The sequence below is a fragment of the Oncorhynchus keta genome, chromosome 12, assembly GCF_023373465.1.
Source record: "Oncorhynchus keta strain PuntledgeMale-10-30-2019 chromosome 12, Oket_V2, whole genome shotgun sequence".
NCBI classification, from domain to species: Eukaryota; Metazoa; Chordata; class Actinopteri; order Salmoniformes; family Salmonidae; genus Oncorhynchus; species Oncorhynchus keta.
The window spans coordinates 35,197,522-35,213,648 of record NC_068432.1 but is presented as its reverse complement, the minus strand read 5'-3'; the positions used below and the strand labels follow the sequence as shown (position 1 = coordinate 35,213,648).

At 39.5% G+C, this 16,127-nt stretch overlaps 1 protein-coding gene across 1 annotated transcript in view; it reads right to left on the bottom strand.

Annotated features, from left to right (window-relative positions):
* Positions 1-15,689, bottom strand: part of LOC118391717 (melanopsin-B-like) — a 42,521-nt gene extending 26,832 nt beyond the window's left edge. Inside the window, exons 1-2 of the mRNA XM_035783218.2 lie at positions 15,566-15,689; positions 10,300-10,447 (exon numbers count right to left, since the gene is read on the bottom strand). Coding sequence (XP_035639111.2) covers positions 10,300-10,445 — 146 coding nt within the window. The 5' untranslated portion in view covers positions 10,446-10,447; positions 15,566-15,689. The remainder of the gene's footprint in view (positions 1-10,299; positions 10,448-15,565) is intronic.
* Positions 15,690-16,127: the final 438 nt, after the last annotated feature.

The following is a 16,127-nucleotide window of genomic DNA, read 5'->3' as shown; positions in this document are numbered from 1 at the left end:
TGGATTGTGTTTCTATAGTATAGTTATAACACAGTGTGTGGATTGTGTTTCTATAGTATACTTATAACACAGTGTGTGGATTGTGTTTCTATAGTATAGTTATAACACAGTGTGTTTGGATTGTGTTTCTATAGTATAGTTATAACACAGTGTGTGGATTGTGTTTCTATAGTATAGTTATAACACAGTGTGTTTGGATTGTATAGTTATAACACAGTGTGTTTGGATTGTGTTTCTATAGTATAGTTATAACACAGTGTGTGGATTGTGTTTCTATAGTATAGTTATAACACAGTGTGTGGATTGTGTTTCTATAGTATAGTTATAACACAGTGTGTGGATTGTGTTTCTATAGTATACTTATAACACAGTGTGTGTGGATTGTATAGTTATAACACAGTGTGTTTGGATTGTGTTTCTATAGTATAGTTATAACACAGTGTGTGGATTGTGTTTCTATAGTATAGTTATAACACAGTGTGTTTGGATTGTATAGTTATAACACAGTGTGTTTGGATTGTGTTTCTATAGTATAGTTATAACACAGTGTGTGGATTGTGTTTCTATAGTATAGTTATAACACAGTGTGTGGATTGTGTTTCTATAGTATAGTTATAACACAGTGTGTGGATTGTGTTTCTATAGTATACTTATAACACAGTGTGTGGATTGTGTTTCTATAGTATAGTTATAACACAGTGTGTTTGGATTGTATAGTTATAACACAGTGTGTTTGGATTGTGTTTCTATAGTATAGTTATAACACAGTGTGTGGATTGTGTTTCTATAGTATAGTTATAACACAGTGTGTGGATTGTGTTTCTATAGTATAGTTATAACACAGTGTGTGGATTGTGTTTCTATAGTAAAGTTATAACACAGTGTGTGGATTGTGTTTCTATAGTATAGTTATAACACAGTGTGTGGATGGTGTTTCTATAGTATAGTTATAACAGTGTGTGGATTGTGTTTCTATAGTAAAGTTATAACACAGTGTGTGGATTGTGTTTCTATAGTATAGTTATAACACAGTGTGTGGATTGTGTTTCTATAGTATAGTTATAACACAGTGTGTGGATGGTGTTTCTATAGTAAAGTTATAACACAGTGTGTGGATTGTGTTTCTATAGTATAGTTATAACACAGTGTGTTTGGATTGTGTTTCTATAGTATAGTTATAACACAGTGTGTGGATTGTGTTTCTATAGTATAGTTATAACACAGTGTGTGGATTGTGTTTCTATAGTATAGTTATAACACAGTGTGTTTGGATTGTGTTTCTATAGTATAGTTATAACACAGTGTGTGAATTGTGTTTCTATAGTATAGTTATAACACAGTGTGTGGATTGTGTTTCTATAGTATAGTTATAACACAGTGTGTGGATTGTGTTTCTATAGTATAGTTATAACACAGTGTGTGGATTGTGTTTCTATAGTATAGTTATAACACAGTGTGTTTGGATTGTGTTTCTATAGTATAGTTATAACACAGTGTGTGGATTGTGTTTCTATAGTATAGTTATAACACAGTGTGTTTGGATTGTATAGTTATAACACAGTGTGTTTGGATTGTGTTTCTATAGTATAGTTATAACACAGTGTGTGGATTGTGTTTCTATAGTATAGTTATAACACAGTGTGTGGATTGTGTTTCTATAGTATAGTTATAACACAGTGTGTGGATTGTGTTTCTATAGTATAGTTATAACACAGTGTGTTTGGATTGTGTTTCTATAGTATAGTTATAACACAGTGTGTTTGGATTGTGTTTCTATAGTATAGTTATAACACAGTGTGTGGATTGTGTTTCTATAGTATAGTTATAACACAGTGTGTGGATTGTGTTTCTATAGTATAGTTATAACACAGTGTGTTTGGATTGTGTTTCTATAGTGTAGTTATAACACAGTGTGTGGATTGTGTTTCTATAGTATAGTTATAACACAGTGTGTGGATTGTGTTTCTATAGTATAGTTATAACACAGTGTGTGGATTGTGTTTCTATAGTATAGTTATAACACAGTGTGTGGATTGTGTTTCTATAGTATAGTTATAACACAGTGTGTTTGGATTGTGTTTCTATAGTATAGTTATAACACAGTGTGTGGATTGTGTTTCTATAGTATACTTATAACACAGTGTGTGGATTGTGTTTCTATAGTATAGTTATAACACAGTGTGTTTGGATTGTGTTTCTATAGTATAGTTATAACACAGTGTGTGGATTGTGTTTCTATAGTATAGTTATAACACAGTGTGTTTGGATTGTATAGTTATAACACAGTGTGTTTGGATTGTGTTTCTATAGTATAGTTATAACACAGTGTGTGGATTGTGTTTCTATAGTATAGTTATAACACAGTGTGTGGATTGTGTTTCTATAGTATAGTTATAACACAGTGTGTGGATTGTGTTTCTATAGTATACTTATAACACAGTGTGTGTGGATTGTATAGTTATAACACAGTGTGTTTGGATTGTGTTTCTATAGTATAGTTATAACACAGTGTGTGGATTGTGTTTCTATAGTATAGTTATAACACAGTGTTTGGATTGTATAGTTATAACACAGTGTGTTTGGATTGTGTTTCTATAGTATAGTTATAACACAGTGTGTGGATTGTGTTTCTATAGTATAGTTATAACACAGTGTGTGGATTGTGTTTCTATAGTATAGTTATAACACAGTGTGTGGATTGTGTTTCTATAGTATAGTTATAACACAGTGTGTGGATTGTGTTTCTATAGTATAGTTATAACACAGTGTGTTTGGATTGTATAGTTATAACACAGTGTGTTTGGATTGTGTTTCTATAGTATAGTTATAACACAGTGTGTGGATTGTGTTTCTATAGTATAGTTATAACACAGTGTGTGGATTGTGTTTCTATAGTATAGTTATAACACAGTGTGTGGATTGTGTTTCTATAGTAAAGTTATAACACAGTGTGTGGATTGTGTTTCTATAGTATAGTTATAACACAGTGTGTGGATGGTGTTTCTATAGTATAGTTATAACAGTGTGTGGATTGTGTTTCTATAGTAAAGTTATAACACAGTGTGTGGATTGTGTTTCTATAGTATAGTTATAACACAGTGTGTGGATTGTGTTTCTATAGTATAGTTATAACACAGTGTGTGGATGGTGTTTCTATAGTAAAGTTATAACACAGTGTGTGGATTGTGTTTCTATAGTATAGTTATAACACAGTGTGTTTGGATTGTGTTTCTATAGTATAGTTATAACACAGTGTGTGGATTGTGTTTCTATAGTATAGTTATAACACAGTGTGTGGATTGTGTTTCTATAGTATAGTTATAACACAGTGTGTTTGGATTGTGTTTCTATAGTATAGTTATAACACAGTGTGTGGATTGTGTTTCTATAGTATAGTTATAACACAGTGTGTGGATTGTGTTTCTATAGTATAGTTATAACACAGTGTGTGGATTGTGTTTCTATAGTATAGTTATAACACAGTGTGTGGATTGTGTTTCTATAGTATAGTTATAACACAGTGTGTTTGGATTGTGTTTCTATAGTATAGTTATAACACAGTGTGTGGATTGTGTTTCTATAGTATAGTTATAACACAGTGTTTGGATTGTATAGTTATAACACAGTGTGTTTGGATTGTGTTTCTATAGTATAGTTATAACACAGTGTGTGGATTGTGTTTCTATAGTATAGTTATAACACAGTGTGTGGATTGTGTTTCTATAGTATAGTTATAACACAGTGTGTGGATTGTGTTTCTATAGTATACTTATAACACAGTGTGTGTGGATTGTATAGTTATAACACAGTGTGTTTGGATTGTATAGTTATAACACAGTGTGTTTGGATTGTATAGTTATAACACAGTGTGTTTGGATTGTATAGTTATAACACAGTGTGTTTGGATTGTATAGTTATAACACAGTGTGTTTGGATTGTGTTTCTATAGTATAGTTATAACACAGTGTGTTTGGATTGTGTTTCTATAGTATAGTTATAACACAGTGTGTGGATTGTGTTTCTATAGTATACTTATAACACAGTGTGTGTGGATTGTGTTTCTATAGTATAGTTATAACACAGTGTGTTTGGATTGTATAGTTATAACACAGTGTGTGGATTGTGTTTCTATAGTATAGTTATAACACAGTGTGTGGATTGTGTTTCTATAGTATACTTATAACACAGTGTGTGTGGATTGTATTTCTATACAATGTTTGGGGGAGGTGAAGGGTAAATATACATGTGTGGCTACAGCAGAGATTGAATGGTTGCAGGGGAGTACCGTGTCGCAGCATCAGTCAAGGATCTTCTTAATGCACAAAGCATGTCAGCAGCACACCCAGGGAAACATCTCTACTGCCGTCTCCACTGCGGTGTGGAGTGAGCCACTGACAGCTAGCGGAATAAAGCCCCTAGCTTGGAGTCATTCTTCTACCAGACAACCTAAACTGTAGCTATGTGTATAACCTTGTGAGCTCTTCCAGCTCACATAGCGAAAGGGAACAGCAAACCTGATTTCAGAAAACAAATAAAGCAACACCTCACGGCACAACGCCTCTCCCCCATGTGACCTACTATTTATGTGTATGCACTGACGTGTATGTTAAGTGATAGATGGACGCACACACACTCTAACACACACTGTAAACACAGAAATTATTATTCTTTGGTTATATTGTTTTTGTGTTTCTTTCTAAAAGAAACACATTTTTGTGTCTTGTCGTCTTTGTTTCTGTACTGTGTACACTGAGTGTACAAAATATAAGGAACACCCTCCTACTTTTGCTCTTAGAATAGCCTCAATTCGTCATGCATAGACTCCACAAGGTGTCGAAAGCTTTCCACGGGTATGCTGGCCCATGTTGAAGCCAATGCTTACACAGGTGTGTAAAGTTGGCTGGATGTCCTTTGGGTGGTGGATCATTCTTGATACACAAGCAAAACAGTTGAGCATGAAAAACCCAGCAGCGTTGCAGCTCTTGACACATACCAGTGTGCCGGGCACCTACTACCATTCCCCGTTCAAAGGCACTTACATCTTTTGTCTTGCCCACTCACCCTGTAAATGGCACACATGCACAATCCATGTCTCAATTGTGTCAAGGCCTAAAAATCCTTCTTTAACCTGTCTCCTCCCCTTATTCTACACTGATTGAAGTGGATTTAACAAATGGGGTCAATAACGGATTATAGCTTTCACCTGGATTCACCTGGAAATGTGAATGGAAAGAGCAGGTATTCTTGATGTTTTATATACACTGAATATACCAAACATTAGGAATGCCTTCCTAATATTGAGTTGCACTAAAGATAGGGCTGACTACTGCCCCCTTTGGAGGAATTGCGTGCCCATAGTAAACAGAAAATCTGTCCAAAATTGCTAATATATGCATATAATAATTATAATTGAATAGAAAACACTCTAAAGCTTCTAAACCAGTTCAAATTATGTCTGTATGTAAAGCAGAACTCTCAGGGCAGCCATTCTCCCAAACTCTCTCTTGTCATCATGAAAGTTGGGCCAACTTTGACGTCATCGCCCCCACCCTTCCCAATCAGCTACAGATCTGGGAACAGTTTCATTCTCTTCAGCACGATGTCTGCTTTCAATGGGGCTTGTCATTGTGAGAATCACGTGCCCCCTCCACTTTTGCCGGGCTGAAACCTTCAGGGTCACGCGAAAATACATGCACTTTCATGCGCGCGTCAGGCCCAGAGCTCTCTTTCTTCCAGGATTGACCAAACGATGTCAGTTTGTCTGTTCGAGCTAAGGATTGGTTTGCACGTTCAGAACATGCTAAAGCTTGATTCTGCACTTAGTTTGACCAGTTTCGTCGACATATAATATGTCATTTTGAAGTTTTGATGCGCATCCACTAGAATTTTGGCTGCATTTCAGACGGAATTTGTCGTGTTTGATAGCCCAAAGACACCGACTTGAAAACCAAACGCAGTTTTTGGTAAGTATGACTACTTCCACGGCTTATGATCGAAGAACATCAAAGGTAAGGGAATATTTATGTGGTTATTTTTGTGTTTCTGTGGAGTCCAACATAGAGGAGACATAATGCTAATGTGTGAGCGACGTCTCATATTATAGCCTAGTGAACAAATTCTGTAACGTTAAAAATAAATGTAACACAGCGGTTGCATTAAGAAGAAGTGTATCTTTCTATCTATATGTAGAACATGTATATTTAGTCAAAGTTTATGATGTGTATTGCTTGTTATCTGACGTTATCTGGTGGAGCTATCATCATTTCTCCGGACATTTGAGTAGCATTTTTTTCAACATGGCCGTCATTGTAAACAGAGATTTATGGATATAAATTGCATATTATTGAAAAAAACATAAATGTACTGTGTAACATGTCCTATTACTGTCATCTGATGAAGATTTTCAAAAGGTTAGTGAATTATTTTTCTTTTAATCCTGCGTTTGTTGATTGCATTTTTTGGCTATTCAAATGAGCTGTGTCTTTGGTGGTGGTTTGACATAAATATGTGCTATGTTTTCGCCGTAAAACATTTTAGAAATCTGATTTCTTACTGGCTGGATGAACAAGGTGTTTATCTTTCATTTGAGCTATTGGACTTGTTAATGTGTGGAGGTAAAATATTTCGAAGAATATTTTTGCATTCCATGCGCCACCGTTCCAGCTGAACGTGGGAGGGGTCGTTCCCAAAAGGGAACCCTACCCCGTCAACAGGTTAATGTTTTATATACACTGAATATACCAAACATTAGGATTGCCTTCCTAATATTGAGTTGCACCCCGCCCCAACCCCCCTTCTTCCCTCAGACCAGCCTCAATTTATCGGGGCATGGACTCTACAAGGTGTCAGAAGCGTTCCATGTCTCAAGGCTTAAAAATGCTTCTTTAACTTGTCTTCTCCCCTTCAACTACACTGATTGAAGTGGATTTAACAAGTGACATCAAAAAGGGATCATAGCTTTCACCAGGATTCACCTAGTCAGTCTATCATGGAGCATTTAGAGCAGTGTTCTAAATGTTTTATGACTTGTGCTGAGGACAATTTTGTCACAATTCCACAGATGAAGTTTTGAGGGAGCGTGCAGGTGGCATGCTGACTGCAGAGCTGTTGCAAGAAAATTTAATGTTCATTTCTCTACCATAAGCTGCCTCCAATGTCGTTTTAGAGAATTTGGCAGTACGTCCAACCAGCCTCTCAAACGCAGACCACGTGTAACCATGCCAGCCAAGGACCGCTATAATCCGTTATTGACGGCATTAGTTAAATACACTACCTTCGGAAAGTATTCAGACCCCTTGACCTTTTCCAAATGTTGTTACGTTACAGCCTTATTCTAAAATAGATTTAAACATCTCAGCAATCTACACACAATACCCCATAATGACAAAGCGAAAACAGATTTTTAGACATTTTTGCAAATGTATTTTTAAAAAATCTGTCTGTTACCCAGCATGAGCAAGCCTCGCTCTGCTGCTTCGAGCACCATCGAAAATATGCTTTTTTAAATGTCAAATTAGCAAACATTTCTAAAAAGCTGTTTTTGCTTTGTCATTATGGGGTATTGTGTGTAGATTGATGAGGGGGAAAAATGTTTTAATCAATTTCAGAATAAGGCTGTAACATAACAAAACGTGGAAAAAGTCAAGGGGTCAGAATACTTTCCGAAGGCCCTGTATATACAGTACTCTCGGAACCTATTCAGACCCCTCCCATTTTCCACATTTTGTTACGTTACAGCCTTATTCTAAAATGGATTAAATGAACAAATTCCCCATCAATCTACATGCAATACCCCATAATGACAAAGCGAGAACAGGTTATATAAAAATAAAAACAGAAATACCTTATTTACATAATTATTCAGACCTTAGGCAATGAGACTCGAAACTGAGCTCAGAGGCATCCGGCTTCCATTAATCACCCTTGAGATGTTTCTGCAACTTGGAGTCCACCTGTGGTAAACACAATCGATTGGACATGATTTGGAAAGACACACACCTGTCTATCTAATGTCCGACAGTTGACAGTGCATGTCAGAGCAAATAACCAAGCCATGAGGTCATAGGAATTGTCCGTAGAGCTCCGAGACAGGATTGTGTCGAGGCACAGATCAGGTTACCCAAAAATGTCTGTAGTGTTGAAGGTCCCCAAGAACACAGTGTCCTCCATCATTCTTAAAATGGAAGAAGTTTGGAACCACCAAGACTCTTCCTAGAGCTGGCTGCCTGGCCAAACTGAGCAATCAGTGGAGAAGGGCCTTGCTCAGGGAAGTGACCAAGAACTCGATGTTCACTCTGACAGAGCTCCAGCATTCCTCTTTGGAGATGAGAGAACCTTCCAGACGTTCTACCATCTCTGCAGCACTCCATCAATCAGGTCTTTATGGTAGAGTGGCCAGACGGAAGCCACTCCTCAGTAAAAGGCACATGACAGCCAACTTGGAGTTTGCCAAAAGGCACCTAACGTACTTTAAGACTGAGAAACAAGATTCTCTGGTCTGATGAAATCAAGATTGAACTCTTTGGCCCGAATGCCAAGCGTCACGTCTGGAGGAAACCTGGCACCATCCCTATGTTGAAGCATGGTGGTGACAGCATCATGCTGTTCGGATGTTTTTCAGCGGCAGGGACTGGGGGGCTAGTCAGGATCGAGGCAAAGCTAAACAGGGCAAAGTACAGAGATATTATATGGAAACCTGCTTTGTCATTATGGGGTATTGTGTGTAGATTGATGAGGTGAAAAAAACATGTAATTCATTTTAGAGGCTGTGGTGTAATAAAATGTGGATAAAGTCAAGGGGTCTGAATACTTTCCAAATGCATTGTATACAGTATACATTTGTAATGTCTACAATTTACATACATTTAAAAAATATTAACATTTAAAGCATTTTTTCAGCATGTGTCAGATCCCAGAAAGACTAGCTGTCGCCAATGGTGCTAATGGGGATACTAAATTAAATGAAATCAAAGCTCTCGGCTCAGGTAGAAATCAATCACATGCAAGAATGGGATATTGCTGTAGAACTGTGAACAAAACAAATTGGATCACACATGTTTAACCAATCAGATGTGTGTAGCCTGTGCATATGATAATACCTAATTAAATATCATAGCTTAGTGGAAGAGAAAATGTCTCTGTGCTCTTAGATCGAATACAGATATCAGTAATTGAGTGTGCATTGTTTTCGATCAAAGCAGTAATAGACCTAGCTACTATGTTAGCTCTGTCAAAGGTCTGCTATGACCGAAAGCTAAGCACATGAAATGACTGGAATTAGCATTTTATCTAAGAGTGCAGAGACTTTCTTCACTGTGGTCTCTAGTCTTCCTGCACCTTAGCTACTTTTACTGAATGGTCCAATACGTACAGCAGATTTCACTGCCTTCCATGAAGGGGGTCTATGAAGGGTCACAGTGTCTAGGGGAATGTCCTCTCTCCAACTATGAAACACTTCATGATTTGAGAGTAGGGATAACAACCAAAATACACGGTGGCCCTCGAGATCTCAACAGTTGAAAAACCCAGCCACCTAACTCCTGTAATTAGTTTTTGTTCTTGTTGTGAATTACATGTAAAATAGACATTCATTATTTCTCTATCTGAGAGCTCCAGTTTGTTGTTCAACGTGTGTCACCACAATCAGTTGTGTGTCACCACCACACCAGACCAGCCAGCCGGACAATGTGTGACTTCTTTCTGTCACCCAGCATTAGCAAGCCTCGCTCTGTCGCTTCGAGCACCGTCGAAAATAAGTCTTAGTGTCAGAACAGTACCATGTCAAAACACATGACGCTCAAGATCACATTGTTAAATTAAACACATCATCCTGCTGCAACCTTTGAGGTTTTTTTCTCTCAGCTGGCCTATGATGAACCAGGGATAATGATTTATGAATAGTGACTACTCCATTACCGAAGACCTGAACATGAACAGTTTTTAGGAATTTTAAAGGATCAAATTCTGACAAATCCCAGAGCTTAAACCAAAGGGTGTGAAAATCCAGGAAAGATTAAATAGAAGATGTAGTTGAAATGTGAGGCATGCCTGTTCTCAAATCTCTCAAAGACTTCAGAAATCCAAATGTCCTCTTTAAATACCCTGCATGGAAAAATCTCTTCTGCAAACACCTAGAAATTACTTCGGTGAATCAAACAATATCAGGTTTTCAGGGGAAAAAACAGAAACACATCAACCTCAGTGCCATTCTGCAAGAGAGAATAAGCAGACTGGCACCCACCCTAGAAACACTTGCCCTCTCTTCTCCAAATCCTTCTTCCCTTAGGTACTGTGGCCTACCTGAAGAAGGCGTACATCACCAGGGCATTCCCACCGACCCCCACTGCTCCGATCACCACAACGAAGCAGGCCACGATGTAATGAGCTTGGTCTGGCACGTCTACCTTCCGGAAGAAACCTCGGTCCATGTTGTCCATGCCTGACATGTCTGGGACAGAGGGAGAAGCTCACTCCATATGAACAATCTAATGCATCATACAACACTTTCACTAAAGGACTTTAACCATAGATCTCTCTCTTTCACATCTCTCGTGACGCTTTCTCTCTCTCTCTCTCTCTCTCTCTCTCTCTCTCTCTCTCTCTCTCTCTCTCTCTCTCTCTCTCTCTCTCTCTCACAACATGTCTCTCGTGATGCTTTCTCTCTCTCCCTCTTTCACAACATCTCTCTCGTGATGCTTTCTCTCTCTCTCTCTCTCTCTCTCTCTCTCTCTCTCTCTCTCTCTCTCTCTCTCTCTCTCTCTCTCTCTCTCTCCATTTATATTTCTCTGTTTTCTCTCACTTCTCATTATATAAGACTGTGTACCATAAGCATCCATTCAAATATCTGGGGGCTATAAATCAAACAAACCACCCAGTCCCCCTCTGCATATTCACTCATGTAAACATTTGATGCTTTTCTTCAGTTCCTTCAGTCCAGAAACAGTTTCTCCCATTTCCTAATGTAAAGTACTGTCATCTATTCAAACAGGCTGGCTTGCCTTCTCAACCTCTGTTTAGCTGAAATGTCACACCCTATGTCTCATCATAGCAGTGGAACAATGCACAGAGTCTTTCAACATATTCAGAAGGCATGTATACTAGGTGCTTCCTACTAGCGAGGACTGTGAAGAGACACACATATGCATACACTGTAATATTGTTGTATGGTGATATTTTTACATTGTACATTTTGTATTGTATATTTGTAGTGATGGAACAATGTTATATGATGTACTGTTTGATCTTTTGTTTTACATGTAATGTAAGGGTTTTAATATGTTTGGACCCCAGGAAGAGTAGATGTTGCCTTGGCAGCATCTAATGGGGATCTCTAATAAATACAAATACAAATACACTATAGGAATGTGAATTGAAGGGATGAGTGAAATAAATTGTGCATACAAACTGCTGTGATGTATTAGTTTTATCAGACATACACTTACTGCTGAAGAATAATAGTTTTTTTACAACAAGTTGCTGTCATGAGTTATTTGTTTCTATCAGACAAAGTTTCAATAGGTTTGACATGATTACAGCAGATGCCGAGTGTATGAGCAAATCTTTCCTCATAACGGTCTTCCATGGCATTTGTCTCGGCTCTATGATATCAGTAGTGAACATTGACTGATTTCCATCCCACACAGAATGGAACACGGTAGTAAGACAAATGCTCTCATAACTAATCCAAACGTATTATCTGACCTCCCATCATCCCACAGGTGAAATGTGTCCTGTGGTTCAGATATTGATCACTTCCAGGTAGAGCCTCGAGGTTGAGCTGCTGAGGTGTAGTCAACATGGCTTTACATAACTCTGTCCAGACAGGACACTGCACAGCGATAACATTTAGGAACCTCGAAAGTCCTACTCCAGTCTGTTTTTTAGCTAATTTGCCTCAGGGGAGCAGGTAGCCTAGCAGTTAGCGTGTTGAGTTAGTAACCTGCACCTATCCAGTGCATGTGACAATAAAACGTTTTTTTTTAAAATGTATTTATCATCTGATTTACTAGACAAAAGGCACATCTCAATAGGTGGTCCTGGTATCTTCATGACATACAGCAGCACATGTTGGGGTGGGGGCTTTCCTGATTTGCTCCTTAAATGTTTTATTTTACCTTTATTTAACTAGGCAAGTCAGTTAAGAACAAATTCTTACTTACAATGACGGCCTACCCCAGCCAAACCAGGACCTACCCCAGCCAAACCCGGACCTACCCCAGCCAAACCCGGACGACGCTGGGCCAAGTGTGCGCCACCCTATGGGACCCCCAATCATGGCCGGTTGTGATACAGCCTGGATCCGAACCAGGTTGTCTGTAGTGACGCCTCTAGCACCGAGATGCAGTGCCTTTGACCGCTCCTATATTGATCCTCAAGCAGGGGGAGTGCACCTTCAGTCCAACTCCTTGAATGGCCTACTCCTTGAAACACTATTTTGCTCAAAACTGTAAATTTTTTTCAACAGGAAAAGGTTGTAAATAGTGCATCTTTAATAATATAATAATAATAATAATATATGCCATTTAGCTGACGCTTTTATCCAAAGTGACTTACAGTCATGTGTGCATACATTCTACGTATGGGTGGTCCCGGGAATCGAACCCACTACCCTGGCGTTACAAGCGCCATGCTCTACCAACTGAGCCACAGAAGGACCACAAGGGAGGGTTAGTGCTATCCGGGATCCTTGAGACATCATAACCTAAACCCTACCCTATAACCATAAACCCCAACCCCTACCCTAACCCTGAAACCCTAACCCCTAACCATTTTAAATTTCAACTTGAATGGGGTGACATCAGAGTTTGGTCGGACCTTGGGACTTTTCCACTCAAGGATGGGGCATGGAGGGGCATGGCTTCACATTGCGTGACTCTATGGGCACTTTTGATTCGATTACATTAACAAAAGAAAGAAATCCTCTTATAATCAGCACCTCAATGGGACTGCGGTCACACAGAGCCAAGCCAACACACTGAAGGATGTGCATGGCTTTTTTCATCATCACAAATGCCTAGGCTTAATCACTTCCTTTAATCATTAGAGTTATGGACATTTCCCAGTGATTAATATTATAATTTATTAACACTGACACAAATGCTGTTTGAGTCCAATGTCTCCATTAAAGTATACTGAACAAAAATATAAATGCAACATGTAAAGTGTTTCATGAGCTGAAATAAAATGTTCCATTCTAAAACAGCATTCTAAAATGTGCAGTTTTGTCACAAAGCACAATGCCACAGATGTTTTGAGGGAGTGTGCAATTGGCACGCTGACTGCAGGAATGTCCACCAGAGCTGTTGCCAGAGAATTGAATGTTAATTTCTCTACCATAAGCTGCCTCCAATGTAGTTTTAGAGAATTTGGCAGTACGTCCAACTGGCCACAAAACCACAGGCCACGTGTAACCACATCAGCCCAGGACCTCCACATCTGGCTTCTTCACCAGCGGGATCATCTGAGAACAGCCACCCGGACAGCTGATGAAACTGTGAGTTTGCACAACCAAAGGATTTTGCACAAACTGTCAGAAACCGTCTCAGGGAAGCTCATCTGCGTGCTCATCGTCCTCACCAGGGTCTTGACCTGACTGCAGTTCGGCGTCGTAACCGACTTCAGTGGGCAAATATTCACCTTCGATGGCCACTGGCACACTGGAGAAGTGTGCTCTTCAGGGATGAATCCTGATTTCATCTGTAACGGGCAGGTGGCAGACAATGTTTATTGCGTCATGTGGACGTGCGGTTTGCTAATGTCAACGTTGCGAACAGCGTGCCCCATGGTGGCGGTGGGGTTATGGTATGGGCAGGCGTAAGCTGCGGACAATGAACACAATTGCATTTTATCGATGGCAATTTGACGAGATCCTGAGGCCCCTTGTCCTGGCATTCATCCGCCGCCATCACCTCATGTTAAGCATGATAATTCACAGCCCCATGTCACAAGGATCTGTACACAATTCCTGAGGCTGAAAATGTCCCATTTCTTCCATGGCCTGCATACAAACCAGACATGTCACCTATTGAGCATGTTTGGGATGCTCTGGATTGACGTGTACGACACCGTGTTCCAGTTCCCGCCAATATCCAGCAACTTCACACAGCCATTGAAAAGGAGTGGGACAATACTCAACAGGCCACCATCAACAGCCTGATCAACTCTATGCGAAGGAGATGTGTCGTGCTGCATGAGGCAAATGGTGGTCACACCAGATACTGACTGGTTTTATGATCTACCCCACTGCTTTTAAAAAAAGGTATCTGTGACCAATAGATACCTCTGTATTCCCAGTCATGTGAAATCCATTAGGGCCTCATTCATTTATTTCAATTGACTGATTTCCTTATTTGAACTGTAACTCAATCATATCTTTGTTGCATGTTGCATTTATATTTTTGTGCAGTGTAAATAGTCTGTGACTTCATGAGTCTATGATGCCACATATTGAATAATTGTGTCACCACCCAAAAGCAGCATAAACATCAATATGACAGAAATGCCCATACATGCAGTTTTGTTCATAGTATGAGCAGTCTCTCCTAAGTTCTCTTTCCAAATGCTGCTTGTCACAGTCACTCCGATCCATGAAACTTAATGTAAAGCCATTCATCTTTTATCTGTGACCTACATCAGGGTAGAGCAGAGGGGGCACCATTCAACTGCGGTTTATTTGACGGACCCCCCACCCCCATCAGTGTGGCTGACCAAGAATGATTCACAGAAATCTCAAGAGGCAAAGTTTATTTGACTGATACTGGAATAAAGTGGTGAGGAGGGGACAGAGTTCCCTTCTTGTCTGGAACTCATTTAGCCATTCATTGTAGCCAGTGGTGCTCTTTAGAGTTGCTATTTTCTCTAGTTTTCTCTTGTGTCAATTAAATCGTGACATTTCTGTATTACTCATTATACTAATAAAGTCAGATTTAATAAAGAAATACGATATGTTAGTTTCAAAACGGTTGAGGGTACAAGACTGTGCACATATCTGGCTGTGTTGGCAAAATCACTACATATCCCTTCGAGCCAAGCGGGGAGAGGCTGCCCATTGTCACAGTTCCAAGACCAGTCAGAAACATCCAACCCTATGCCAATGATGCCTGTGGATCTCAAAACTGAACCTGGATCCGCGTTAAGTAGCAATGATATCCTTTGCCACCGTTGTCTTACGACATGACAGATAGCTGGAACCAGTCATGACTATTCAACAAAACAATACATCATCTTCAAGTTTCTTTCCAATATTACAAATCAATCATGTGAGCTTTTTAATGTCCAGAGAAATACCAGGAATAACAGTCTAATTCAAACATTCCAGACTTATTCAATGTCTTAAGAAGGGATGCCGTGCAGTGTAGTGAATCAAAGAACGTTTTACAGAATTAGTATAGCTTTCAACTCCCAATACTGCGAACAATCTGAAGACAGATTTGGTGCAGTACTAAAAATCTAAACAAGCTCCATCATCAAATCACAAAAGCCATCAATCAATCTATGTTAGCAGAGAAACAATGACTGTCAACAAATAATAAATAAATAATAATAATAACAATTCAATTCCACATACCTGTTGCTCCAGTGGTGCCCTCCTCCTCCTGTTGACTCTGTGTTAGTATGGACTGGTGGAGATTGACTTTGGCTGTGCAGCATGTATAGGAAGTGTTGGAAAACGGACCCCAGCCTCTCTCTCTCTCTCTCTCTCTCTCTCTCTCTCTCTCTCTCTCTCTCTCTCTCTCTCTCTCTCTCTCTCTCTCTCTCTCTCTCTCTCTCTCTCTCTCTCTCTCTCTCTCTCTCTCTCTCTCTCTCTCTCTCTCTCTCTCTCTCTCTCTCTCTCTCTCTCTCTCTCTCTCTCTCTCTCTCTCTCTCTCTCTCTCTCTCTCTCTCTCTCTCTCTCTCTCTCTCTCTCTCTCTCTCTCTCTCTCTCTCTCTAATCCCTGGGTTAGGAGGAGCCTGACGTTTGTTCAAATGCTCTGATGATAATCACCCAAAGCTACAGGAATCAACTGCCCTGCTTTTCCTCTCACCTCAGCCTCAGTCTGCGTCCTCACAGCCAGCCAGCAGGGAGCAACACTAGTGAGAGAGCAGAAGAGCAGCCTCCCCACACCCCCTGCCTTCCCCTGCTTCCCTAC